General features: G+C 39.0%; 1 protein-coding gene across 1 annotated transcript in view; it reads left to right on the top strand.

Annotated features, from left to right (window-relative positions):
* Window positions 1–27,679, top strand: part of fgf11b (fibroblast growth factor 11b) — a 38,867-nt gene extending 11,188 nt beyond the window's left edge. The window contains exons 2-5 of the mRNA XM_043249877.1: window positions 6,880–6,990; window positions 9,275–9,378; window positions 21,547–21,745; window positions 22,863–27,679. Of these exons, the coding sequence (XP_043105812.1) occupies window positions 6,880–6,990; window positions 9,275–9,378; window positions 21,547–21,745; window positions 22,863–22,996 (548 nt within the window). The 3' untranslated portion in view covers window positions 22,997–27,679. The remainder of the gene's footprint in view (window positions 1–6,879; window positions 6,991–9,274; window positions 9,379–21,546; window positions 21,746–22,862) is intronic.
* The last annotated feature ends 288 nt before the right edge of the window (window positions 27,680–27,967 follow it).

Below are 27,967 nucleotides of genomic sequence, written 5' to 3'. Positions count from 1 at the left end.
TTCACACAGCATGAAAACCACAAGAAGTAAAAAAACTAAACAAAAAGTAAAAAAGAAACAAACAAACAATTTAATTAGCAGTGATGGACAGTACAAACACAAACTGTTTGTACAGAGGACACGATGGAAATGCTGAAGTTTTAAACCTGACCTGTTAAATCAATACTCATCAGAAACGTACCTCTCAGTAACTTTGTTCCTGATGTCTGCTGTGGTGCAACTGCAAAGTGCTTCACCGTATGATGTGCTGAATACGAAGTGAGCTTTGAAGAGTTCATCACTGTCGAAAACACTCACATTTTGCTTTTCATTGCCTTCTTGTCCACGATGATGTCGAGTTTCTGGATACTCTATTTGTGTTCCCTAATGCAGAGCAGGAAAGGCCCGAAAGATTTAACACCAGACACAAGGGCCTGAATGCTTGTACAAACCTGCAAAGAATTGAAAACATGGTCTAAATACACATTCTTGCAAAACGAAAGACTCAATCTATACACTTTCACTTAGAAAAAAAAACTAAATGGTAGGCTTCAGAGACCTTAACAAATAACAAATGACCTTAACAAATGTACTTTTGGTCTTTTCTAATTGGAGGAACAGCAGCAAGATAACCCGAACAGAGATAATGCATGAAAATATGTTTCAAAGCAAAATAAATAAAGCAAGAAAAGGTTTACCTCGGTTACTTTCTCCTTGGCATGTTTGCTAGTCATGTATCCTTGGTATCTTGCATTCTCCAAAATGCATCAAGATGTTCTGGTTAATCTTGCATATGATAAAGTACTGAATCAATACATTATTCGAGTGTAATTCAATAGGTTATGTGCAAAGTCATTAGTTGATGGGTTGAATCAGGCTTGCTAAATCAAGTCCGGGAAATGCGACTTTAAAAAAGAAAAAAAGCTTGCAGTGCTTCAGACGTTCATGCTTTGCGGTTCATCTCGGGTTTATAACAACATCTGCTCAGAAGTCATCTCTATCGATTTGTGAGCCCCTCGTGTAAAAAATGCATTAAAAATGGTTTTAAAATGTGCAAAAGGTTTGATGCCACTTTTACAATACTACTAAATACATACATCTTGTAAGAAATAAAGTATGGAGGTTTTAAAACGTACTGCGAAAGGCCAGATATCAAAATAGCAGCCTACTGAGGTGCATCTTGTGAGCTGCAGATGTTGTTTCTAAAAATCAAGAGTAAACTTTAATTTCATGGACGTCTGTGGCTGCTTGTTAAGCAAGTTGTTTTACACATTTCAAGCAGGTACAATAATTCAAATAAAAAGTATGAGCTCGAGAAAAAAAAAAAACACTCCCTGGAAAATGATTATTTTAATCGCCTTATAGGCTACTCACCATTGTTCTAGAAGTGTTTATCTGAACGCAAAGATTTGTTCTTTCGAAAGTAACCGGGACATTTCTAAATGTTAAATTAATATTTAAATTATAAATGATATTAGTTAGTTAGATAAATGTATTTTTCACATAATGCTGATACATGAGATAACATAGGCACATATAGGAACTGAACTCGTGAGGTTTCTTTGCATGATTCGCTAAAAGAACTGGCTCATAAGAGATATTCAATACCGTGCATTTACGTTTCTTGGTACGCTCATAAAAAACAAGCTACACACAGATTTCTTCATATATGTCTTCATATATTGAATTCAGATTTCGAATTTATTCTCTCCAGCCGCCGGTGAAAAGTGTTGCCTCAAACACTTACTGTAAGCGAACAGCTAAAATGTTTTGTGTACATTTTAGGCCTTTGTTAAGTCTTTGGCCATTCAATGACCTGAATCAATACTTGAATGATGTTAATAAAATTAAATGTTGTTAGTAATATCGATTTGCACTGGAGCAGAACAAGTGTAGGCTACTTGATGACGCATTGCTTCATTTGAAAATAAGTGATGGTTATGAACGCGCATTTCTCAATAATTATTTCAAAATGTATAAAAGGGACAAATTACAGTTTGTCCATGCATTCAATATTTAACTGTTAATGTCCAAGCAACAACGTTTTACCAAAATTTGGATAATTCCTGTTAAAATGCAGTTTTAACCAAACACATAGTAAAATTGCATTAATTGGATGGGAACAACTGTCATTCAAGTGGGATAGGTCCATAATGAAGTGTGAAAAAGTAGCTAAACTGAAGTTTAAAGTGTATAACATATATTCCAGAGAGATAAACGCTTGATAAAAGCTTGATAGGGAACATGAATGCAGCAGATTAACACAGCATTGTGTAGACTAACCTGTGTTATACACAATTGAAAACAAATGGCTGGCATTGTCATAATTCACTTGTTGTTTGGAATTTGCTAAATTGTATAACCGTTCCTTTATTCACAGTTAAAATGATTTGGGACTGAGCACTTCAAGCTTCAGAAAGGACACCATTAAAATATCAGAAATTTGACTTGTGTGCTATAATACCAAGTCTTCTGAATTCCAGCAGTTTTACAAGAAATAGACCAAATTTAAAGCCCTTTATACACTAAAACTTTCTCCATTGATTCATGAGCAAATTATATAGCTTCAGATTCAGAATGCTTTGTTACGGTTTCCTGTTTTGATTTTTGTGGTACTACATCCTTAAAGGAATAGTTCACCCCAAAATTTTAATTCTTTCATCTTTTATTTACCTTCAAGTAGTTTCAAAGCTGTATGAATTGCTGTCCAACACAAAGAAAGATATTGAGTGTTTTGGGTCACCATTACCTAGTATCGTTTTTTTTCCCAACTATGGAAGTCAGTGGTCACCCGAAGCAGCGCATTTTGAACATTTTTTTCCAAAACATCTTCCTGTGTTTTCGTCAGATTTGGACCAACTCGAGGGCAACGGCAGCCCTTCGAAATTTCTCATTTCTGTTCCTCGAAAGAAAGAAAATCACACGGGTTTGGAACTGCAAGGTAACCGTGCAAAGATGAGAAGCTAAAAGACAAATAATGACATATAAAATAAATCCAACATCAACAGAATTCAAGCATTTATTTCTCCAGCAGCAGCTTCCAGTCGCTTTGCTAAATCCTGGCAAACAGTATTTTATCCAGTGCATGTGAGTTTGAATGAGAGGGGGAGAATAAAAGCTGGTGGCTGCTCCTCACAGGCAGGATTCGGCAGAGCCGTCGCTTGCTGTATCTCCAGCGTGGAGTTGGCAGCAGCTCAGTGATTTCTGACAAAATTACCATCTGTAACAGCCTGGAAGTGGACACTGCACACTGCCACTCCCCACACACACCTCACCTCCACCGGATAAACAGCACCCAGGGGGGAAATCAGAGCGGCCACTCGCTTTCTTTTCTCTCTTTCTGAGATTTTTACACAGAGGGGGATCTCTTTCCCATACAGTTCTTTTTAAGCCAGTTCCCAGAATAGCGTCTTTCAAATCTCTCTCTCTTCTTTTTTTCTCCCTTTATCATTAGTTTAATTCGTTTCCATTCTCATTTTATTAAAATTTTCAAAGCGCATATAAATCTAAAGCTCTGTAATACCTGGTTAACCAATCGCGTAAATCGTATATAGCCACGTGACTATGCGCTCTCAACATGGCATGGAGACTAAACGGGCAAATCCAAAAACGCTCTAGTATCAATATATACCAAGAGCAACCCACCAGTTACTTGTGTTCCTACGCAGGACTAAATTAGTACAAAATGTCATGCTGCATTAAATGCTGCTAAACACCATGTTGGCTTGTGTGTGTGTGTGTGTGTTCTGTCGCTTTGCTGTGTCATGCTGGTTTTTGGATGTGGTGTTGAAGAGCCGTGATAGCCGTGGTTCCCGCTGTTTAACAGTAGCGTGGGATGGTGTTCGCAACCCGGTGCTTTATGTTGATACTCCAAAGTGAATCATCAGTGTCGCCGTTCCGGTGGAGGGCAGCTGAGATTCTGATTAGCCCTGTCATGCTTCAGCTGTCTATCAAATGAGGCTGTTAGTGTATACTTTATGCCTGTCCCATACATATAGAGCCATCTTCTCTAATGAAATTATGTCATATGCATTCCTTCCCCCCACCTCGCTTGGCAAATAAACACTTGCTTCCTCTTTTGGTTGGATAATGCATTATATTATTGCACAGTATATGGGTAAGTGAAGGAGAGATGGTGGAGAAAGAGAAAGAGGCCGAAGGATACTAATCTGTAATATTGTAATCATGAATTTTGTGTCATGTAAATGACCAGGCAAATTAATGGGAAATGTTAAAGGTTGTTGAATGGAAAGCAGCTCTGCAATATTGCAATTCTATTCCAGTACTTTAGAAATATTTTTTATACTGTATATATATAACAGAGCTTACAGTTAGTTAATGTAAAGCTAATGACTCATCCTTTGTGGTTTGCTTTATACAAATTCATTATTTGCTAGTTGTGTAATGTGATACAGGTGTATTCCCTTTTGCTTATCCACTAGTACAACAGAAAAATGTTGTACATTGTTTAATTGTTTTGTCTACTTTGCTTCTATTTCTGCGCGTGCATTTTTTTGTCTGAGGGTTTGACATTTATTAAAACTGACAGGCCTTTTTTAAAGATTTTAAAGTTTTTGCACGTATTATGATAGGGCGGTATTTTAGACATGACGTTTTAAAGGGTTACTCCAGCTCATAAAACGTTTTCCCCCATGTCATTCCAAACCCATGAAAGCTTTGTTTGTCTTTGGAATAAAATCAGAGATATTTAGGCTTGTGACTGTCCCATTGGCTGCCAAGAGAAAAAAAGAGGACTTTATATGTACAAAATCTGCATGAATAAATTGATGTACGGTAATCGTTGAGTCATTATTTTTGTTTTCTTTCCATACGAATAGCATTCGCATGGCTTCATAATGTTACGGTTGAACCACTGATGGCAGATTCTGACGATGCCTTTATCTTGACATTGTTATTTACTTGAAAGTCAATGTGACAGTCTCAACATGGAAGGAGCTTTCCGTGTGTACCTGAAAGCAGAATAATTTACCGTTCCTACCAATGCTTCTTGCTGATCTCAGACCAGAGATAAATCCGCAGCAGCAAAACTAACACATACACAAACCTGAGCTTTGCAACCTCTTTGTGTCGGTGGAATTTTTATCAGGATTTGCGTGGGTGAAATCAATACAAGCTTTTACCAGGTCTTGGGAAAAGTTCAGCAGATTCTGCCACAGTCCTCTGCCCCGCTAAAGGTGACATGACAGCAAAGAGAAACAAAAGGCCACACACACTCCAGAACACACACACTCGCTGCACAGGTGAGAAAGGATCCTCGTATCCAACTGCGATTGGATCGCCCGATTAAGCATTAATTACAAAGCAGTTCATTTTGAGGTTGACATAATGAAGCATGCGAATTTGAGACTGGCTGTCTTTTTAACCCACCGGCTTGACATTTATACAATACAAACCTTTAACTAATATCCTTCGCAGTGGAAATTCATAACAAGCCAGCCTACCCCTCTAGATAATCGTTTTTAAAGTACCCTTTTCCTTGAGAGATTTCTTTCATTTGAATTCTACTGTGTGGGGCGAACCAGAAACCGTTCTTAACGTGGTCACTATTCACCACAGCTCCTAGTCCGTTTACAACATCTTTCTGTTTAGCTTCCCTTTCACTTTTTTTTCTAAAATGAACACAAAGTAGGCCGGAGGGACTGGGCTAATAAAACATTCATCTTTTGTTCTTCTCCTCTCGTCTCATAAATAAACGTGCAATGGGAGTAAATCTTTTATAGAGTAGCAAACGCATTTTATTTGACTTATAATGCATGTAGTGACCGAAGCTTCTCTAAAAATAAAGACGAGGTGAACGTCAGTGTAATGCTATGCGATGTATAGCGAAGCGCTCAAAGCGTAGCATGGCAAACACCATCTTCAAGCAGTTTCACATGAACAAGTTGAAATGTCAAGTGAGTTATGCATATTAAATGCTCATGACTAATGCATTATCTGCAATATAAGTGAGGCCCGAGAAAGGTGGTCTATTCTGATCTGACCCTTCAGGTGTTTGAGGCATCTTCTTGTGCAGAAGAAACAGCTGTGCTCTGGATAGAGATGCTAAATTAGTTCAGTTGTTCTCAACTGGTGGGTCATGGCCCAAAAATGGGTCACGGGTCTGTGCTTGTGGTATTGTGGACAGCATGTAGAAAACCTAACATGACAAAATAACCAAATGCATTAAGTTTGCTTGCATGGAGAATATAAATAATTGGTTTGTGCTGCTGAGACTGAGTTACTAAATTTGCCATTTTTTCTACTGCCCTTTCATTTAATCCATTGATAGTAAACTATGATTTGATTGGATATTTTTTATGATACACCTGACACCACGAAATAAAACCAGCTGACAGCTACGGAATTAATCATCATAGACGTAATTAATTTATGTAATTCAAACATAATCTTGATATAATTCAATTCACCTTTTAGCTATCAATATGCTTAAATGTTCCTTTGTTTGGGGGTGAAAAGTATGAATTTCCTTGCATAAGAAGACAAAATATCAATCCAGATGCCAGCTGCAACTGCAAGCAAATTCTAGCTAACTTTTCCTAGTTGTTTTTGGAATTACTTTAAGCCTGGTCCCTGGATGTTTTTTAATGGATGTATAAAATCAGTTCCCCTCGAGGTGTCCTAGCACAGTAGCCACAGGTATTAATAGTTAATGTGAATGGCCATATATGTTAAAATATAAAACATTTTGTCTGCGTTTCAATATACGTTTACACAAGGATGTTTCAACTGAATTCCATCATACTAAAACGACAAAAGTAGCTGCTGATCATGAATAGACTCCGCGCACGCTTTAATGGAGTCGTGCCTGTACAGGTCAAGCTGTGATGTTTTCTCCCCGGACTAACATTGTGTCCCTGTGATTGTGTTTTCTCTCTGCAGAGCCGCAGCTAAAAGGCATCGTCACCCGTCTGTACAGCCAGCACGGCTACTACCTGCAGATGCTGCCGGATGGCACCATGGACGGCACAAGGGACGAGAACAGCTGCTTCTGTAAGCGCATGTTCTTTCTCACTCGTTATTCACGGCTGACAGGCGCCGTGTGACCTCCGGTTGGGTCAGTTGTAGAAACTATTGAGGTGTGTCTGTTTGTGTCCGTCCCCGTGACCGCTAGACAGACATAAAATGAACTTCCGCTGTTCACGGCGTTCACTTCGTAAGTCTTAGAGTGTCCTCACGTACATATTCTTTCTGTCTGTCTGTTGTAATTAATTTGAGAGCCCAGTGTTGGCATATGTCCGCTATGTCAGGCCTAAGGCCAAGTGAATAACACTTAGCCCATGGTCACTGGTGCCACTATGGGGATTCACACTTAGCGATATGATTGAAGATCACATGCCACAGCATTATTATTTGTCTGGACTAGAATTATAGAAGAGGATATTTACATATTTTTGGCATCGGATGTCTGGAAGTAGATCACATATCCACTCTTGCAAAAAAACTAAATGTCTGTGAGCAACAAACAGCGGTGTTACTGAATGAATCTACATTTTTTGAATAAATCGTTTAAGCAAATGATTCAGTGACATTCAATGATCTATTAATTAAAGGTTAAACCCACATTCAGAATAAAAAAAATCTTCATAATTTACTCACTTCCATGTCATCAAAGATTTTTATGTCTTTTTTTCTTCAGCTGCAAAGAAGTGGTATACATTTTATTATTATTATTATTATTATTATTATTATTATTATTGACTTTTCAAATAGAGGACTTAAGACAGATGACTTGTAGTCATCAACTTACAGCTTTATCATAAAAAATAAATTTTCATTTTTAATTATTTCATATTTCAATATGTTTAAAATAGTTATAAATATATAAATAAACAAAAAATAACTTTATTCAATATTACCATGACGCGTGTGTGCATTTCTTGGCATAGTAGTTAGTAGTCTATGGAGGGCCAGAAAACTCTTGGATTTCATCTTAAATTGATTTCTGATGATAAACAAAGGTGTTACAGGTTTGGAAAGACAAATGCTTACTCAGAATTTATTTCATTTTTAATTAGAGTTGCCTATTTGTGAATTGAGAGCAACCAATGGCAATGTAACAAAGTTGAGTTTTACTGTATTTACTAATAACACCTATTAGCAACTGACAGCATGGCAACTTCACAAACTCAAACTCAGAATGAGTGTGAGCTTTAAAAACCATTAAACACACATTTTAAACAGTGTATTCAGGAGTCAACTTAAGATTGCATTTCTACAAGTCAGTTCTTGTGTACAGGTTCAGCCTGAAGCCTCAGTGGAACAATGTTGTATTTTATGTTGAGTCACCATAACATGCTGTTCATGAAGGGGAAGAGACAGTGAAGGAGAGAGAAAAACATGCCAACGAGAGCGGACACGTGATGCGTCATGAGTTCTTGTCCCTTTTGTAGCTCTATGTGAGTTTTTTGGAGTGTGCGAGTAACAGATTGAGAAGTATTTTATTGTGATGGCAGTTGTCAGGGTGCACAAGTGTAGCACATTCCTGCCTGGCCTGTCAGGGACTAGCTTACATGTCATGCTTGTCTACTGAAATGACTGTCGCACATATTAAATAACCGCACGACTGCGGCCGCCCATGAGCGTTGTGACAGGGCAGTCTGATGTGAATCCTAAACACTTCACGCCCAATGAGGTGAATTTGATGGTGCTAAATTGTTACGATACTGTCCGACACCAATTAGATACTGTCATATATCTGTCAAACTCCTGCGGGAAATCTCACTGAAGACTAATTGCGGAAATATTTACCCAGTGTTCCTCAGCCTGCGCGGGAATATCTCTCTCCCTCTCATTGCCTTTTGGTTTGCATGGTTTTATCTTTTATTATCTCTCAGAAGCATTAACTGTGTGATGTTCCTTGAATGATCCATATCAAACACAATCCATCTTTCTATCAAGGACAACAGACGTAGGACAGATAGTCCCTCCTGTATACCTTCCCCCACCTCGCGCCATTATCTTTTCCAACCCTGTCAGTTTTACATCAGCTCTTCTGTGTCGCTCTCATCTTCATCTCTGTTATCCTGTTTCATCCTATGTCACATTGTCCCTAGTCTCGCAAAGCCAGACTTTCGACTCGAGGCAAAAAGTCTGGTTGCCAATGCAGCTTATTCTACCCAAGAACCGCCCACTTAGAATGGAATAGAGTTTGAATGACACCTAAAGCAACCAAACACCGTTTATACCTGCATGTTCCTTTCTCCCTGACACCTGACACACGTCGAGCGTTTAATCTATTTCTCTGAGCATGAATTTCTCTGATTTCCTCCCACAGCACAGTTCAACTTGATTCCTGTGGGTCTGCGGATAGTGGCGATTCAGGGAGCGAAGACTGGCTTCTACCTGGGCATGAACAGCGAGGGTTACCTCTACACTTCCGTAAGTGACTGAATGCTCTTTTAAGGACTGATGATTATCATAATTAGAATCATTATGCCGGTGTCCTCCATGTGTCTCCACAATAATGATTCCGAGATAATTGACGATGTGCAGCTTTTTGAGGGGTAAATAATTATGCATGAGTGTTTAATTACTCTCCTTATAATAAAGAGTTTGGTCAAACAGAATGGTGTGAAAGAGGATGGCGTAATTGGGATGATGCAGACTCTGACATCGGTTCTGAAAACCACAGACTTTGTTTATAGCACAAAATTACCCATTTTGGACCTAGCGGTGAAACTCTTGGATACTCTCTGTGGTGCTGAATTATCAGGTCGCTCTCCATGGTTCTGAACATCTCTAGCTATATCAAAGTGCTCAATCCAGCTTACAGATCCTGTTTACTAACTAAACACACCTAAACCAGGCAATAAAGGTCTTTAGGACAGGTTTGAGCTAAACTCAAAAGGTGGCAGAATTGTTTATGTTCTCTCCATTGGTGTTAAATGTTTATGCTCTTGTTGTCTATTTTCAGATTTTAAGAGCTAAATAAACCTCAAATAAAATGGTTCAGTATGCATTTCTATACACACTACTGTTGGAAAGTTTTTAAGAGATTTTAATAAATGTGTTTGATAGAAGACTCTTGTGCTTACGAAGACTACATGTAATTGATCAAAATAAAGTAAAAACAGTAATACCGAGATATATTTTTACAATTTAAAGTAACTGTTTTTTATAATAAGATGTATTCCTGTGATGTAAAGCTTAATTTCATCATCTGTTATTTCAGTAGGCTCACGTTAACATTCGAAAATCAATCTAATATGTGATTTTATCAATGTTGATATTGTGGAAACTGTTACACTTCTTATCAGGATCCACTGATCAATAGAAAAGAAAAGTAGTAAAAGACTTTTGTAAAATTATATAGTAATAATGTCACTTTAAATAAATAAAATAAAAAATATATATATATATATATATATATATATATATATATATGTGACACAGAACTTTTGGATAGTAGTGTATTTTGCGACAAAATATTTAAAAAACAAGTAGAAAATCAAAAAAGTAACACATTTGTTTTTTTTTTTGTGGTTGTGGAGACATTTTGAACCCTGTGTTAAATGTATTAGAGACTATAGCCATATTGAATGTGTGCTGTTAATGTTCCCAAAGGTCAAGCTTCCCCACAAAAATAAAAACAATAACAAAAGATTAGCCCATGCAGTGTGACCAATTACCCAAATTGTGCTTGATGTGGAGTAGAGTGGAAAGCTGCAGCATTAGCGGGCAAGGTGGAGCAGATATTTAGACTGTGTCACGGCTAGAGCAGGATAAAGAGAACAGAGAGCGTGATGAGACAGCTCGCAGAGAGAGATATTGAGTGTGTGTGTGTGTTTGTTAAGCTGTGTATATGTGTGTGTGAGCGTGCATCCCAGAGCTGCCGATTAGAATGGGGGATGAGAGAGCTTTTGTCTCCTGCCTCTCTGTGAACTGAGAAATGAGGGGATTTTCTTCTCAGAAGTGGAGAGCGGCATTTGGTTCAAAGGCAACTGACTTAAATTCAGAGCTTGCGTCGCTTACCGATGCACTGCAAGCTTTGAGACATCCTTGTCCCGTGTCTGCTATCTTAAAACTATCCCTCCTCCCCTCGTCTTAGGTCTGTCCGTCCTGTCCCGTCCCGTCCCCGTCATTTTCACCATTCCCTTTCATTCGGACTCGTCCTTAACAGCTCTGTCCTTTCCTTGCTACCGTAACCATCTGAATTTGTCCTCTGTGTGCCCTATTTCAGTCTTTGGCACTCAAACAAACATTATTTTTTGCTTCCAGTCGCATCAAAGAACATTACATTGAATTCTGGGTAAATTGCGTGCGACGGGATGGTTTATTTTAATCAATGTCAGAGGGGTTACATAAGCAGATTAATTTGGGAATGATATCTATGTTTACAATGCTGCTTAACTGGCATCTGCACGCAGGAAATCAGGGAAATTATTTTGTTATATCACCAGTCTGTGCATAAGGTTGTTTAAGCACAGGGTTTTATGCAAGTGCAAGTGTGTGTATGATGACTACAGAAAGCATGTGTAACTGAACAGACAAATAAGTGAGACTCGGAGGACACAGCCAATGGGGAAACACCTCACTCCCCGGGGCATTTTTTCTCCTCTGCATGCTCCTGTCCCCTCCCCTCCTCTCCTCACTGCAGTTAAAGAGAAGGTCATTCATAATATGCCACTATATTGTCAAGCTCTGTAAGTATCTCATTGTAATAAGCCTACGTAAATTAGACGAGCTGCCTCAGGGATTGTGCTCTTCTGCCATATAATGGATTTCATACATCCCTTTGGGCAGACATTCCTCATGTCCTCATGCAGCGTTTGGTGCAAAGCCTATAATGACCATTAAGGTTTCAAATGCACCGTCGGGTCTGAAAGGGGCGATTCAGCTGCGTGATTTATTAAAATCCACAAAATTGGCAATTATGAAAACAGATTTTTTTTTTTTACGGCACATCAAAACAAAAATTTTAAGAGTTAGACTTTTCGTAGCTATCTTCAAGAACTCTACATAGCTACTTAAAGCACGCTTTTTCCGTTTAGTATTTCATGCTGGACATCACCATAAGGAACAGATGTTTAAAGGTTATGTTAACCTTAATTTATTTATTTTACTGTTAACGGCCAAAGCAACATTTGGAAGCCCGTATCATCAAACTCTATGACGGTTATTTGCATCCACTAATGTAATTAGAAGTCACATAATTTAACAGATTTCATTTTTATATTTTAGTTTAATTCACTCCGTTTAATGAAATAGAAACATTACAGCACATACAAAAAAAGGGAAAATTAAAATAAAAATATTTCTCTTGTGTCGAGCAAAACCTGCTCGCAAACAAATAGTTTTTTGATTGCTTTCTGTTAATTGGGTGAAATGGTTCGCAAAATAGCCTGAATGATTTATGAAGGGTCAATTCTGTCATCATCATTTCGCAAATTAGATTTTCTTTCTTCTACTGGACACAAAATGAGATATTTAATGTTTCAGCTTCTCTTTTCTCGACTTACATAAACGCTAACTGTCAAGCTTTTACGGTGTAAAACACAACCCATTTTCATTGCATGCAAAAGAGCAGTAAGGAAACATATCCTTTTGTTTTCCCCAAAAGAAAGAAAATCTAATGGTTTGGAACAACATGACGATGACCGGGTGATGACATATTTTACATTTCCGGCTAAACCATTCGATTTCCAAATTCCAAGCCATACAGAGATCAGCACTAATATAAAAAGCTGTTCTGGAGTGTTCATTGTTCTGCATGTTTAATTATCCAGGCACTAGCTCTGTGTGTGTGTGTGTGTGTGTGTGTGTGTGTGTGTGTGTGTGTGTGTGTGTGTGTGTGTGTGTGTGTGTGTGTGCGCATTAGCGCGGTAGCCCTGGAGAGCTATGGGGAACGGACTGCTGAGGGAACCTCCACGCTATTGGTCTACAGTAGAGGGGGTCGTGTGGGCATCGAGATCTGTGAGATACCTGTTGTGAAGCTAAGAAAATGGTTTCTAGATAAAAATAGAGTCCAGTCCCGTACTGACCCATTTAATAGACAGTATGCTCTGGAAAAACCCTCCTGGGCTGAACGAGAGAGGGTGAGAAAGAGAGCACGAGAAAGATATGGGGAGTGGGAGGCGCTGACACAGTTGTAAGGTTCTTGACAGAAATAGTTGTGAGCTTGTAGCCATGATCAGCCATTATTCAGGCGACACAGGCTTCGATTTAAAACTCCTCGCTCCAAACAAAGTTTCCAACAGATAACTTGTGATGTAATGGCATTGTCTGAGCACAATAGGTGCATGTGTGGGGGTGTGCGTGATTGTGTGACCTCAGACAAGACGTGTATAATATGTGTTGTGGTGCCTTTATCTCAGGTTTGATAAATGGTTTCTATAGTCTCTCTCCTCCACAGATGGTATTGAGATTCAAATGCTCCCGTCACTGAGATGCAATCACACCCATCACGCCGCGGACTCAAAGAGACACATGTAGTTTCTAAAGGCAAATGAAAAGCCAGAGACTCACTGATATGAATCCAAACTAGAACATGCAATTGCTTCCAAACGCGCCTCATTCCCAGCATTCCCTCACAAGCCGACGAGGGATGGGGAGAGAGAGCGAGAGAGAAACAGAAGTGTAAGTGATTCAGTAATCTTCTCTTTTCCCCTTGCAGGTAATGAACTGCAGATTGTAGCTGTTCATCCCCATAAACCCTCTGCGGCATTTTAAGCTGCCTCCATTTCCCATAAGCCCCCTTATGAACCCTAGTACCCTTCAGTTGAGAATCTTGTTATTCTGTGGCCTCTCTGTCTTTGCCCAAGGTAATCTTATTAGTATTCCTACAGTTTTTTTAAACATGTTGATAAACACTAATACGTAAAATATCATGTAGATTAAATGAAGTGAAGTTCAACAAGGAGAGGAGCTCGCAAACATAATTATAGAAGCTTTCTTACAAGCAATGCTTTATTTGGAGGCCAAAAAGTGCAAACGTCTCCACATGATCCTTCAAAAAGTATTCTGATATGCTGGTTTAGTGCTCAAGAAACATTTCTTATTATGGTTCCACTTTTTGTGTCCCTAATACCTGTGTACTAACCTTTGTTCTTCTGTTCTTCAGACAAATTAAGATATTTTTGATGAAATCTGTGAGCTCTCTGGACGACAAAGATATAACCATCATCAATACATAGAAACGTAGCAAGGACATTAGTAAAACAGTCCATGTGACATAAAGGCTTCTAACTGTAATGGAGCCAATCCAAATGCAAGCTTTTATTTATACTGGTTTATATTTATATTTTTATTTACATGGTCGTTAATACAGTCACGGTTTAATCATCTGCAAACAAGTATAGCAAGGGCAAAAAAAAAAAAAATGAGAAAATTTTAAAAAAGCAGACAAAATCCATCGATCAGCAAATAATATCTAAAAGGGCTAGGCAAGAGAAGTCATCCAAAAACACAAGCAAAAATCCAGGCAGGAGCAAACAGAGTACGAACGACAAGATGAATGGGTTATTCCGAAATACACAGGTGAGAATCAGAGCACGGGAAAACAGATAGGGCAAAACAATGCCTAGATTATGAAAATTAAACAGGTTCCAGAAAGTACCTGTCACAAGTTGAGTGACAAACACTGAAACAATACTCAGCGACTTCAGCAGGATCTGAGTGAGTGTTTTATAGATTGTGTAATCGCTTTCAGGTGAGAGTGTTATTGGTTAAAGCTGTTAACATGCAACCGTGGAACCTGGGTTTGACGTGTTCCAGGGTCTGCATTGTGATTAACCAATCAGATTTGAAGAACCATTTGATGTTGTTCCAGGGTCAACAAAATATGTTGGAACTCAGCAATATCAAAATGTGCAAACGCAATCAGTGCAATGGAACATGGGGTATGTAGTCCAGGGTGATGTGTAACGGTTTATGTGGTGTGAGAGTCAACATGAAGGAAGAACCACTGGACCAATTACACATACAAATTGCTGCAGTTTCCAGTTGAAATGAACACTATACGCAGTAAAACTCCCACAACTATTATTCCTTTTCTCAGGTTCCTTTAACGATAGTCATCATACAGTGTAATATTCATCGCCAATGGATGCCATAGCAATTGTCAGCTGACCGCAAAAATTTAAAAAAAAGTTCATTCATAAATTCATACAACCTTACCTTAATGCTGTAGAAACACAAACGGAAGACAGAAACAAAAGGGGTGGAGCTTCTCTAAAACGAATAATAATAGCATGGTATTCCGTGTTTCGCACGTTACAGATTGATTTCACAACAGTTCTCATCAATCTTCACGCACACAAAACATCAAGTCAAATTAGGTAAATGGGGTAGCAAATCAATATGATGGTGTTAGATAATTAATCCCATTTATTGTAAATACAATTTAAACAACCAAACCAATTAATCTTTGAACCTCAAAAGATCGGTAAACATTAATATATTTCCAAAGTTGACAGTTTAGTTTCACCTTGATACTGTAAATGCACGTGTATTAGATTCACGCTTTACATACAAATAAAAATGAGATCCCATTACTCTCCCACAAGCTTATTAGTAATACTTCCTCGCTGTCAGCCCGGTTCCAGATCATTCATTAAAACAGGAGATGCCATCTAACATCCCATAACATGAATCTTATTGACAGGGACCCTCCATTCGTCACTCAAAACAAAGATAAATGCCATCAGCGATCTGGAATAGCCCCGCCCACCCTCACCAGCTGCACAACCATCAGTAAACGTCACCATAGGCAGAGCGTAAATGGATTATGACCTCGCCTGCATTCGTTTCATCCATCCATTGATGTTTCCTAATGCAGCTCGAGCGTGCTTTATAGACTTATGTAATGTTGTATGCAACTGAACATCTGCTGAACATACAAACTTACATCAGTGAATGCGTCTTCCCACACACGTACGTATAAGTAGCAAGACACATTACACGTATGTACACATATGCGCTCAAGCGAAGGGATTAACGGGGGCATAAACATATTGAGCTGCATACAAAACACACACACACACACACACACACACACACACACAAGCTCTCGCTCATGAAACGTAAGCCACATTAAGGAGCTTTATGTTTAGATATGATCATGGGCGAGACTGGCCCCAAATGATATATACAGACAGAGATTATAGCACCACTGGGGCCACTTTCGGTCAGACAGCATCGGATCTGCTGTGGAAACCAAAGAGCGAGGGTTTAGCCTGGTCCAGTTAGCCCCTGCTGGTAGATACCATTACTACACTAGCTTTCTCTTTGGAGTATTGCAGGGATGGCACGTTTTTGTAGGCTAAAGCATGGAAAGAAGTAAGCACTTCTAGTGCCATCATCTCAAAGTCAAAGTGTTTTTTTTTTTTCAAACGTGTTTTTGGTTGAATGCGTAAAATAAGGTCTATTATTAATACAAGATCAACATATTTTTTATGTTTTATTCTACATCATAGCTCTTTTTTTTAAAAGCCAACCCAGGCTGATTCTGAATACATTTCTGCAGCGCTGTTATTACATTTTCAATGTTTCAAAGTAAATACGTCCAGAGAGTAGCGCTAAAACGGGGGTTCGGTACATGAGCCTTTCACATTTTTTGTTATGTTGATATACGTATTGCTGTGTTTGTGTAACGTTGCTTCAGGTATTTATTATGATGGTTCATAATTCAAATATCAATCTAAACAGACGCGAAAGTGAATTGTTAATGCAGCCGTGCTATTTTAACTTCTTTTCGAGCGGTTTTGTTGACCTGTAGTTTCACTGGGTTCGTTCCAAAGTGCAACGTCATATTGCGTGAGCGTCAGAGCAACCCTGCTGAATTACAAAACTCATGCATATAAAGCTGGATATGGACGCTAACCTTCAAATGCATCAGCTCTCCTATCTCGCAGCATGTTAAAGTTGTTTTGAGTTCATAACACAATATTCCTCAAGTAATTACGTGAAAAAGGGCCTTTACTAATCGGATCTGCGGACCTGCATATCATACTCTGTGTGGAAAAAGAATAAAATTTGTGGGAGTTTTACTGCCTCCAGCGTTCATTTAATTTAGAAACTGCAGCGATTCTTGTGTATAAGCAAGTTTTTTTAATTTTTTACTTTTTTCCATACATTGTTTGAAAAAGATGGTTGCTGACAAGTAACTAACAGGTAATACGGAGGTTGTTGGTGAAATTAAACATCATACTGTAACAGGAAAACTCATCGCTAATCTACGTTCACAGCCTTACTGTGTTTAGAATACGTACTTTTTTTAATTAAATGAGAAGGCGTTGTTGTAAGCTTAGTGATGGGGATTTTGAATTTGTTTTTAGCTTAGATTTTTACTTCCGGTGACTGTATTTAAGCTTTAGATTATCATTTTATCGATTATCAAAACATTTTGGGTTACAGTTTATTTCACCACGGTTCCATTGGCAAAAAAACTAATAGTTCAATACTTCCTCAATAGCATTTTTCCATCAGGCGGCCAAAAACCAATGGAAAAATACTATTAGGTATTTGTTCAGCGACAAGTTGGGTAAGCTGGAAATACATCATGACTGCAGCACTCTGTTGACAGTCATTAAAAGTAGCCGTGTATTCTGATTAAACAAGACTCTATAAGCAATTTTTTTTACCAGCATGCATTTAATTCCTTAGCTGCTAGCCATCCAGTTTCTCGCTTTCATTTTCCGTTCTCATCCAGTGCCAAGGGCCTCCTCCACTCACAGGAAGTACAACACTCATTTACAGCTTGAGTCGTAACTTTGCTATCCCGGCGTTCCTTTGTGGCCAAGATGCTTGTTTTGTGTGTTTCCCATGTTCTTGCGATGAAGGGCATATTTCTTATCTACTTCCTGTCTCTGCATAACGCTTATAGCTGTAGTCATGGATTTGGGACTAATACAGTTTCACTGAATAATACATGTGTCTTTGAAATAGCATAATTGATATCAATTATTCAACCGTGTCTCCAGCATTGTGTTACGTTTCCAGAACTTCCTGCAGAGTACGTAATGGACATAGAGGTCACGTTGGTCTCAAAATTTCAAGAAAAATTCGAAACAGCTGTGTGGCAAGACTGAAGCCTCGCGTTATATGCTCCGTTGCGGACAGGAGGGACTCTTTTCTTGTCGTTGTCAGTTTAACGCGGCTGTTAAATTTTTCATCTGTTGAAGGTATTGTGATGGACGTTAAAGGCCTTAAGACTGCTTTTTGCAGCACTTGAGCGGGCAATGTAAACTGCCCTCACGTCAAGTGTTTTTGCGTTCGCCATGTGGCAGTAACAAGGTCATTAACTCCACTTCGACGAGGGATAGAAACAGCACAGCAGTCGGATCCCGCACCCTCCGTCTGTCAATTTCATGCTCTCTGAACCAAAGACTGCGAGAAGAAGCTCACAGAACATCTTGGATGGGGACGTCATAGCTCAGATCCTGTGGTGGCTGCTGAGAGAGAGGGGGTATAGGTTTTGTTGAGTCTGCACGTTTGCTACAGTAGTGTGTGTAGTTCACACTTGAATAATACTGGGGGGGGATCATAATAAAATGATTGTAAGCTCAAAAAATTCATGCAACATTATACAGCACATTTCTAAGTGTAGTACTGCAGCCTGTTGTGAAGTAGCTAAATATATATTGTTTTAAGAAATGGATAACATATGGTACAGTAATTATGTGTGTGTGTGTGTGAGTGTGTGTGTGTGAGTGTGTGCATTTAAACATATGGTTGCCATTGCCACAGACTGACCTTAGTACATGAAACTAAATGGCGAGCTATTTAATCAAAAAGAATATTTTGCATGTCACTTAATGATAAATTAGTCACACCATAATTTAGGCGTTTCATGTAGAATTATTTAGAATTAAAAAACACAGTATTTGCTTCAAATTGGGCATGATTGTAATGAACTATAATTATTAAATTAATTTACACAAACCATTTTTATTTTATTTTATTTATTGTTTTGGTAATATATGACGTGTATTTTCCTTTTGTAACTTATAACATAAAAAGGAAAATTATATGGGATTAAATCAAGGATGCTTTTGGTTCTATTTTTATTCCATGGTTCACATTTAGAATAATTTATAATACTAAATATATGAAAAATGAAATACGAAGAATTTAGATTTTAAAGTTTGATATGGCAGATTGTAATAAATAATGCTTAAGGTAAAATGCATACATGCAAATTAATATGTACTTTCAGAAGTTTTTTTAGAAAGTCTTCAGGATGATTATTTTATTTCATTTTTCAGAGTAGAACAAACTGTAGCATCATATGAAATCAGAGTGGAGATTGATTTTAAGATTAGTTGTTAACTAATAAATAGAGTCAGGTTTGATTTCCTCAAGACTTTAAAGGTCAGTTGTCTGTGTTTATCTATCAAAGAAAGTCATTTTGAAATGGAGGACGTTTAAAGAGTTAGCAGGGCTGGTTATCCTTTTTTAGACAGAGGCTCATAAATGGGTATTACTTTATGACCAGGTGAAATAGATGCAATCAGACACTTGCATGTGAAAGGAGAGAAATGGAGGGAGGCAGCGAGGAGGAGGAGAAGGGGAGGAGAGGGGGTGGGGCGAGGGGAAGGTCAGAGTGCTGCTCTGCATGATAAAGATGTTGGCGGCAGCGTCGGGATTCTCTGCACGCAGGCCGGATATTACCTCTTTCTCCACATGTCATTCCAACCCATTCCACCAAGACACGCCAGCCAAAGGAGGCTGTCTAACTCCTTCAAGAGTCTGAGCAAAAGGATTGGCTTTTTATTTCAAATTTAATAATTTAGTATTTTTTTTTACAAAGTTCAGTGTTAACGTGTGCACTTAGTAAAATTTTTATTTTTATTGTTTTGATTTTATTTTATTTTTTGACATTGACCAAATATAATAATATAACAATAAAGTTTGAAATAATATATAATAAATATAATAACATTTTTATTTCATTTTTTTATTAAAAACATTGAATATTAATAATATAGAATATTAATAATAACAACAAGTTACTTGAAAAAATATATAATAATTAAAATATATTTCAATTTTGAAAACAATTATTTTGTAGTCTTTATAATTTCAGATTGCTAGACTATATTTTTCTTACACATTTTTAATTTATTATTGTTTAAATGTAGATGCAATCTAAATGACTTATTTCTCAAATATTTTTGTATATTTATATTTATCATTTGTATACACTAAACATGCTTTAAACCCAGAAATTCTTAATAATAGATATTTTGGAGAATATTAATAATTGAAAAATAAATATCAATAAAATTTGTTAATATCATTAAAATATATTTAAATTATTTTGTAGTCCTTATAATATCACCTTTAATATTTATCTATTAATATCTAGGCATCAAAATCTTAAAAAATGTTCTAAGGTCAACTTAAGGTCAAGATGGTACCACCACAAGCTATAATGTAATGCATGTTGTAAGGTCAAAGGTCAACTTGGAAGACTGAACTTGAAAATGTGAGGTTGGAGGTGACAATGTCCTTCCCGGTGGCCGTGGTAACTCGATTCACGTGATTAGATTGTTATTAGTATTCCATGAGGCTGATCATCTATTGATCTCCTCCGTCTGTGAGATTTTGAGGACATCAAATACGTGAGGCAAAAGCTGCTTAGTTTGATGCATAGGCCAAGAGGAACGGAGGAGGGTTAGATAAAATAAGTGAAAGAAAAAGAACGAGAGAGCTGATGAAGACAAATCTAAGAAAAAATCCTGAGCGTTGCATAGACTAAAAGCAGACAGGCAGAAATTTGGACGTATTCGCTGGTTTTCACTCAAGTCGAGCTGAGCTGCTTAATATCAGGGGGAAGAAAAACTCACGTAACCCTTTCATCCCCCTCCAGACCCCAGCATCTTCTCCGTTTCTCCTTCCCTCACTCAGTCCGAATCTCTCAATCTCCGGTGGCTTGCCGAAAGGCTTCAGTCAGCCGTTTCTGCTTGGCTACCCTCAGTAAATCAATCCTGCTGATTGGGTCTGCTCTCTGACAGGGCAAGGACCCTGACGAAGACTAAGAGAGATGTATACATGTCGCTCCTGGTTACAGTCACCTGGCTTTAGTGGCTTGGATTGGTGGGAAGGGCTCTAAGCGAAAGGGAGATGAATGGGAACGGCGAGGTTATGTTCAGAACGGGCTAAATTAAAGTTTTAGGTTGAAAGCGGAAAGTGTTTTTCTTCATTTCAGGCCATGACATTTTGAGTATCTATAGATTTGTGGCTTCTGCTTTCAAGTGTGCGCGTTTACATTTGCATGCCGGTATATATGTTGAGTGGAGCTCGCTGCTTCTCTGCTCTCAGAGTACCTTTGGGGACAGTGTTAAGTTCATCAGTCATGCAAATGAATGCAGTTTATGAGTAGAATAATCTCCTGCTCTCCGGAGGACATTGCTTTCAAAGAAACACCATGATGGGATTTCTGCTTACCCTCTACAGATGCAGACCAGCCAATCAAAAGCACGGCGTGATGTTATTTCTGTTTGCAACATGCTAACTTTGTAATTTTTCATGTTCACATACATGTATGTGCATGCATTACAGATCTCTGTGCTTATTAGCATATCTGTGTTTTTCATTCTTTGGCAGGAGAATTTCAACCCAGAGTGCAAATTCAAAGAGAGCGTGTTTGAGAACTACTATGTGACGTACTCCTCCATGCTGTACCGCCAAAGCCAGTCTGGGCGCTCGTGGTACATCGGCATCAACCGGGATGGCCAAGTGATGAAGGGCAACCGCGTGAAGAAGACCAAAGCGGCCGCACACTTCCTACCTAAAGTCATCGAAGGTTAGATCAGGTTTAATTTTGCGACATATTCCAATTCAGAATATAGATTAGCTGAGACTGACATTACCAGATGGATTATCTAACTTAACTAAAACACAGTTACCCCTTTTTCAGCTGGTTACAGCTTGTCAAGTTTGTTAAGCCGCTTTGAAGCATGACCAAATGTAAATATAAATGCTGGTCCAAAGAAGTGATAAACTAATAGACAAGTTTGTATGGTCTATTAGCAAACCAGGTGGTCAAGATGGAACACAGTGATTGGCCAGCCAGGTAATAACCAACTAAGACTACCTAATAACCGGCTTGCACTGACTATTTAGAGAATTATATTCAGCTTCCTCTAGCCTAAACCAGCTAGTAACAAACCAATCTTAGACCAGATAATAACCAGCATAAGCTAATGACCAGCTTCACTAGTTTAGACCAGCTAGTAGCCAGCTTGCCCTATCTTAGAACAAATAATAACTAGTCTAGACCACCTTATAACCATTCTGCACCAAATAATTTAGCTTGCATGAGTTTAGACCCGATTATAACCATCTTGCAATAAAACAGACCAGATAATTACAAGTTTCCACCACCTAATAACCAGCTTGAATCTGCTGAACCATCTTAGATCAGCTAATAACCTGCTTGTACCAAATTTATCCAGCCAATATCTACTTTAGGGCAGTTAATAATCCACTAGTAATAATTAAATCACATGATAACCAGCCTGCACCAGCTAAAAACCATCTTAAATCAGAATTTAACTAGCTCACACCAACCTAAACCAACAAATAATCGGCTTGCTGTAGTATACGCCAGCCAATATCCAGCTTTGATTATCTCAAACAAGAGAACAGCCTGCTTGGACTGACCAATGACCAGCTTAAACCAGCTTACAGATCAGCTTTAGATCTGCTAACAACCTGTTTGGACCAACTTAAACCAGTCAACATCCAGATGTCATAGCCCAGATTAAACTAGATAATGTGTACCAGCTAATGGCCCTCTCATTATTCAAATTAGTTGTTTTTCAATAGCAAATAATAGCTTTAGGTTTTACATTGCGCAATTCAGTTTAGTTTCTCTGTTGTTGCTTTTAAATATCATCTGTGTCTTTTTGTTCCCTCAGTGGCCATGTACAAGGAACCTTCTCTGCATGAGCTTGTAGCGGAGCAGAGTCCTCCACGCAAAACCGTAAAGACTTCAGACTCCCCGTCTCACCAGAACGGCAGGAAAGAAGCCCCCAGAGCTGACGCTTCATAGCACAGGGGGCGCACACAGGGAGGGTGAGGGACTACATTGACACTGAGAACTCCATTTCCTTCATGCAACGAGGGCAGGAAGAGCTGTGTGAGCGGCTGTTAGCTGTGGGGTTTTGAATGGGGCGAGATCAGACAGCAGCCCCTGGCTCTCTGCAATGAGCGGAGAATCCCTGCCTCTCTCCGTCAAACCAGCTCACATATATTTCCACTGACCCGGCATGACACCTGACCCCCCCCCCCCCGTATGATCCCATAATCCTCTGCAAAAACATGTTTCTGTGCCCCCACATGCCCTACTTGAGTTCTCTCACAGTGTCAAACGGAAATGCAAACAATATCCATCCTAACGGAAGAATTCAATTGACTTTTCTTTCCCTACGGTTTCTTTTTGTTCGAACGAAAGGTTTTGGTGTGAGAATGAGAGCGAGAGAGAGAGAGGTTATTATCCAATATCATCATAATGATTCCAGCAGATGAGACCCTTGCTGGTTCATTTTTTTCCTGCCACCACTTTGCCAAAGGCTGCTCTGAGCCAGTCAGAACTATAATAAGGAGTACAGTAAAATTAGTTTTTATTGGGCCATTCACGGAGAATCCAGTTCTATTGGTCAGCAGGTGTAGATTATTTTGTACTGTGAAGCCAATGGCGTCAGTTTTTGAAATTAAACACAACTCTGCAGTTCCGCTTCTTTTCCATGTCTGATATTCTCAAAAACAGCCCGATAATGATGATAATGAGTTTAGATTGAATCCGCAACTCGAACACATCTGTTTTTGGTTTAATTATGGCTACACCTGCAGGCTGTAAGACCCCCAAAAAAAAAAAAAAAACAACTAAATTCTCTTGTGACGACTCTATTCATGTTTAATGGCCAGTGGGTTTGAAGCGGCATCCGTATCATTGGCAAACGAGCGAAGATTATTCGGGGCAGTTGTTTGATAGCTCTTTGATGGAATTCTTACAGGGGATTACATGGAGTCCAGCCATGATTGCTTGAATTATTTACTACTTTTCCAGAGAACGTTCGGCTCGTTCAAGCAGCTCGGGCGAGAGATTTTAATATGCAAATTTAAATTGTGGCGAGCCGATCAATGACGCAGTGTTTGTGTGCGTTCAGACGTGAGTATTAGAGTGTGAAAGAGACGGAACGATGTGAAATGAACATCTGCTTCCATTATTTATTTGTGTGTGTGTGTGTGGCAGTCTGGGCACACGTGTGTAAATGCATTGGCTCGAACACCACAGTTGATCATTTTAATGGTTCGGTCGAGTCTGGGCATTTTAATCTGCCTGGAGATGTTGACTGATGACCCTCTCTAGGTTTCATAATTGACACATAACCAAGAGGATGTGCTGTGACATCCAGGATCTCTTTGTAATTCCGCAGGCATCTTATCAGTCTACACACACCGCACTCTGTAAGTTGTTTGCAATGTGTGTGTTTGAGAAAAGCATTGGTCAACCAGCTTCCAAATGATGCCCTTTTGTCCTACAGAAGGGAAGCAATCTCCTCTTTGAAGATGACATCACGCGTTTTTGGGCCAATAGCAGCTGGGGTTGTAGAAGGTATGGCCTGAGGTGTGATAGATTCACAACTTTTTTTGCTGTTGTTCTGTCTATCTGAGAAAGGTCATTTGTTGATTCTTATTTGTGTTTGCATGGCCTTTATGTCCTTGTGCTGTGCCCTAAACACCTGAACAGCAAAAATTACGTACGATGAATCAATGTTTGACTAACAATATTGAATAAAATAGTTTGGAAAATGCAATAGGAAGTCAGATGAATGTATAGTGGAAGTGAGGGTTTGAGCATGTTGCAGAAAGTTTTTAGCATGTTGAACCATGGTACGCGTATGTGTCTCGACGAAAGTTATTAGCAAGTTTAATATTAGAAGAATTTCCCAGTTCAATTGCATTGAATAAACAGATGTGGCATAATGTTGATTACACTAAAAATGCAGTTAATTTTTTACCTAATTTTCTTTAGAAAAAAAAAAACGTGATGCACTTGAAATGGATATGAATAAGGCAAATATTTGTAAAAAATATTTGAAGTTTTAATTTGGTGAAATATTTACATTAATTGTTCTGTTTATATTTGTACATTAATATAGCAGTAAAGCGGTTTAAATTACCATTTTTATGGTTTTAACTGTTTCAATGTCATGGCGATTTGCAGAAGTAAAATTGAATACACTTTTATACCAAAAAAGTTAGCAAGCCTATTTTTTTTTTACACTAAAATCATGTTAACATGCAAATTTTTATATCTTGTGGCTGTTTTATTAAAGAAAGAATATTTTGGGATTTATGAATTTGCCCTCTTCGCTTTCATTGTAAGTGCCTCACTCTAACCCAGATTTTTGCATCTTCTACTTTTTTTCTTTATAGAAAAGGGGGGACAAGAGAAAATTAATTTTTGTGTTAATCAACATAATGCCACGAGTGCTGTTCATCGCGTTTAACTTGCATTGAGCCGGGAACGTTCCCGTAATGTGTGAGCATGAGAAAGTCTGGAGAAAGTTTGGTTATGCGAGACGAGATTTGGGATGAAGACGATTCGCTGGCTGCGAGAGTCTGTGAAAATCCTGAGGGCAGCTCGGTGATTGAAGTTAGCTGGTGGAGAGGAAGACGGCTTTAGAGGCATTAGATTATGAGGAGCAAAACCAGAAGATCATTAAGTTGGATTCTTGGAAGAGAACGTGTGCTTTGGTGCTAATGATGAGAGCGGGATCCTGTTCTGTGAATTAGACACGAATTGTTGCTGATTGAGCGGAAGGCGAGGAACAGAGTCCCTCTGAGGATGGGGGGAAGGGAACGTGTACGTGCGTTGTATCTACCTGGCCCGACGGAGACGTTAAGAACACAAGGACGAATGTGGTGCGCGGATACGCCCCCTCATGTGTGCTCCAAAGTCACGCTCCATTTCCTGAGCAATCTCCCCAAACCCTCTCCTGTGTGTCCAGTGGCTATTAACCTTCCCTCCAGCTCTGTGTGTGTGTGTGTGCGCGAGCGAGAGAGAGAGAGAGAGAGAGAGAGAGAGAGAGAGATAGAGCGAAGTAACGATCGATTGACTCAATAAAAGCCAAACTGGAGAGCAGTAGCCCAGCGCTGTGAGCAATAATTTCCCTGTTCAACCGAGGAACCCGAGGACATTAGCAGACGATGAACTGAGAGGTTTTTTTTTTTTGGGGACTTTATCCGGTCGGCGGGAAAGCGGCGGAGGACGAGACAACACGGAGATAAAGTGACGTTCAGATCACAAACCCAATTTTGGTATTGTCAAATGGGCCTCGCTCGCCCGCTCCCGCTCTCTTGCTTCTGTCCAGACCTGGTTTTGCTGTGAAGTTGCTAGTATTGTGGTATCGGATCTCTCCTGACTCTCGCTCTCTCTTTTAAATCAGGGCAAGTTCTCAAGGACACATTGAGTCCACCCTCTGTTTCATTTGCCCTCAATTCAAGCATGCAAAAAGAGTGAGACGATCAAGGGAACACTTATGAAAATTTCATGCTGTATTTTTGTGACGAAAAATAGATTTCATACTATCTATCTCAGAGGAGTAAAAGAGAACAATATGTGTATATAAATCCAAGAAAGATTAAAAAGTAATATTAAATGCAATCAAAAAATGATGACAGTACTGTAAATGGGTGCTTTTGGGGAGATGGACTGCCTGGTCTTGCCAAAACTGCTGTGAGCCATAAGGACTGTGGACATGTACAGATTTGATTTCCTTTTTGTATTTGTTTTTATTAAATTGTGATATAAATTGCAACTAAAGGCCATTTCACCCACAGTAAAAAAAAAAAAAAACGAATTTTAAAGAACTGATGGGTACTTCCTTGAAATTTGCTTTTATATTTAGTAGAAAATATGTATTAACCTGAAACCTTGTATTTGTTTGATTGTTTTCTTTTACTGCTATATTTTCCCTTGTGTAAACTTGTTTTTTATGTTGCTTTTTTCCTCTATTTTGAACATTTTTATTTCATAAAGCTGTGCCGTTAATGGACTAATTGGACTTCTGAGACCTCCTCACCCATACGTAGACACATGATTTCGCAAAAAAGGAAGAAAAAAAAAAAACTCAAACTGAAACATAAAAGCCAGCGCACCTTTTCCTGATCAGGTCTTCCAAACGAAAAGAAAACAAGCCAGCCCTTCTCTTCCCTGTCCTCTCGTCTTCCGAAAAAGCAAAGTCTTCCACTAGCCAGGGCTTGCCTGAATGTGGCAGTAACTGCCCAACGGAACGCAGCTTCCTGCCTAAGCCCCGCCCCTGACACGGTGAATGCAGGAACAGGCTGATTGGCTGACAGCCACTGGAGGCGGAGCTACACACACCTGCCCTATGGAGACTCGTCGAAGGCTGACCATAGACTAACAGCCTGGGTCATTTGGCCATCCCCTGCGCCCCTAACCAGCATGGCAGACGTGCTGCTCTGAAAGCCGACACACACCTGGGAGAATACTGGGACTCTACTGCATGCATCCCACTCCGGAAATACTAGGAACGGACTCCCCGTTACAGAGCACAGGATCTCCTTAGCACCCTCTACTGGCCTACAACTTGCCATCCTGTGTACGTTTCTAGAGCAATTATACATCTCTGGGTTAGGAGGAGGAAGGGGGTGTGTCTTATTACTACATATTATTGAATAAACAGTTATATTTGTATTATTGTAAGACGTGTGATGGACTGTGTTGTGTGTAATATGTGTTTTTAGCTGCTCTTAGTTTTAGAAAGCGCTCGTGAATAACATCAGAAGAATGTAGGAAACAGATGGTGCAGACAGCTGCAGGTGCTCACAGGTGAGCAGTCAGGTGACAGGTGACAGATAACCTCTGCTCTCTTCACTTAGCATTAGCACACTGCAAACAGACAACACTCGAAACGCTCACTATGCGCAGTATTTATTAAACTTCTCCCTTTTATGTCACCAGACCTTGACTAATCCTCTCACTGGCCACCTA

This window comes from Puntigrus tetrazona, chromosome 10 (assembly GCF_018831695.1).
Source record: "Puntigrus tetrazona isolate hp1 chromosome 10, ASM1883169v1, whole genome shotgun sequence".
NCBI classification, from domain to species: Eukaryota; Metazoa; Chordata; class Actinopteri; order Cypriniformes; family Cyprinidae; genus Puntigrus; species Puntigrus tetrazona.
This window is presented reverse-complemented; position numbering and strand designations above follow the sequence as displayed.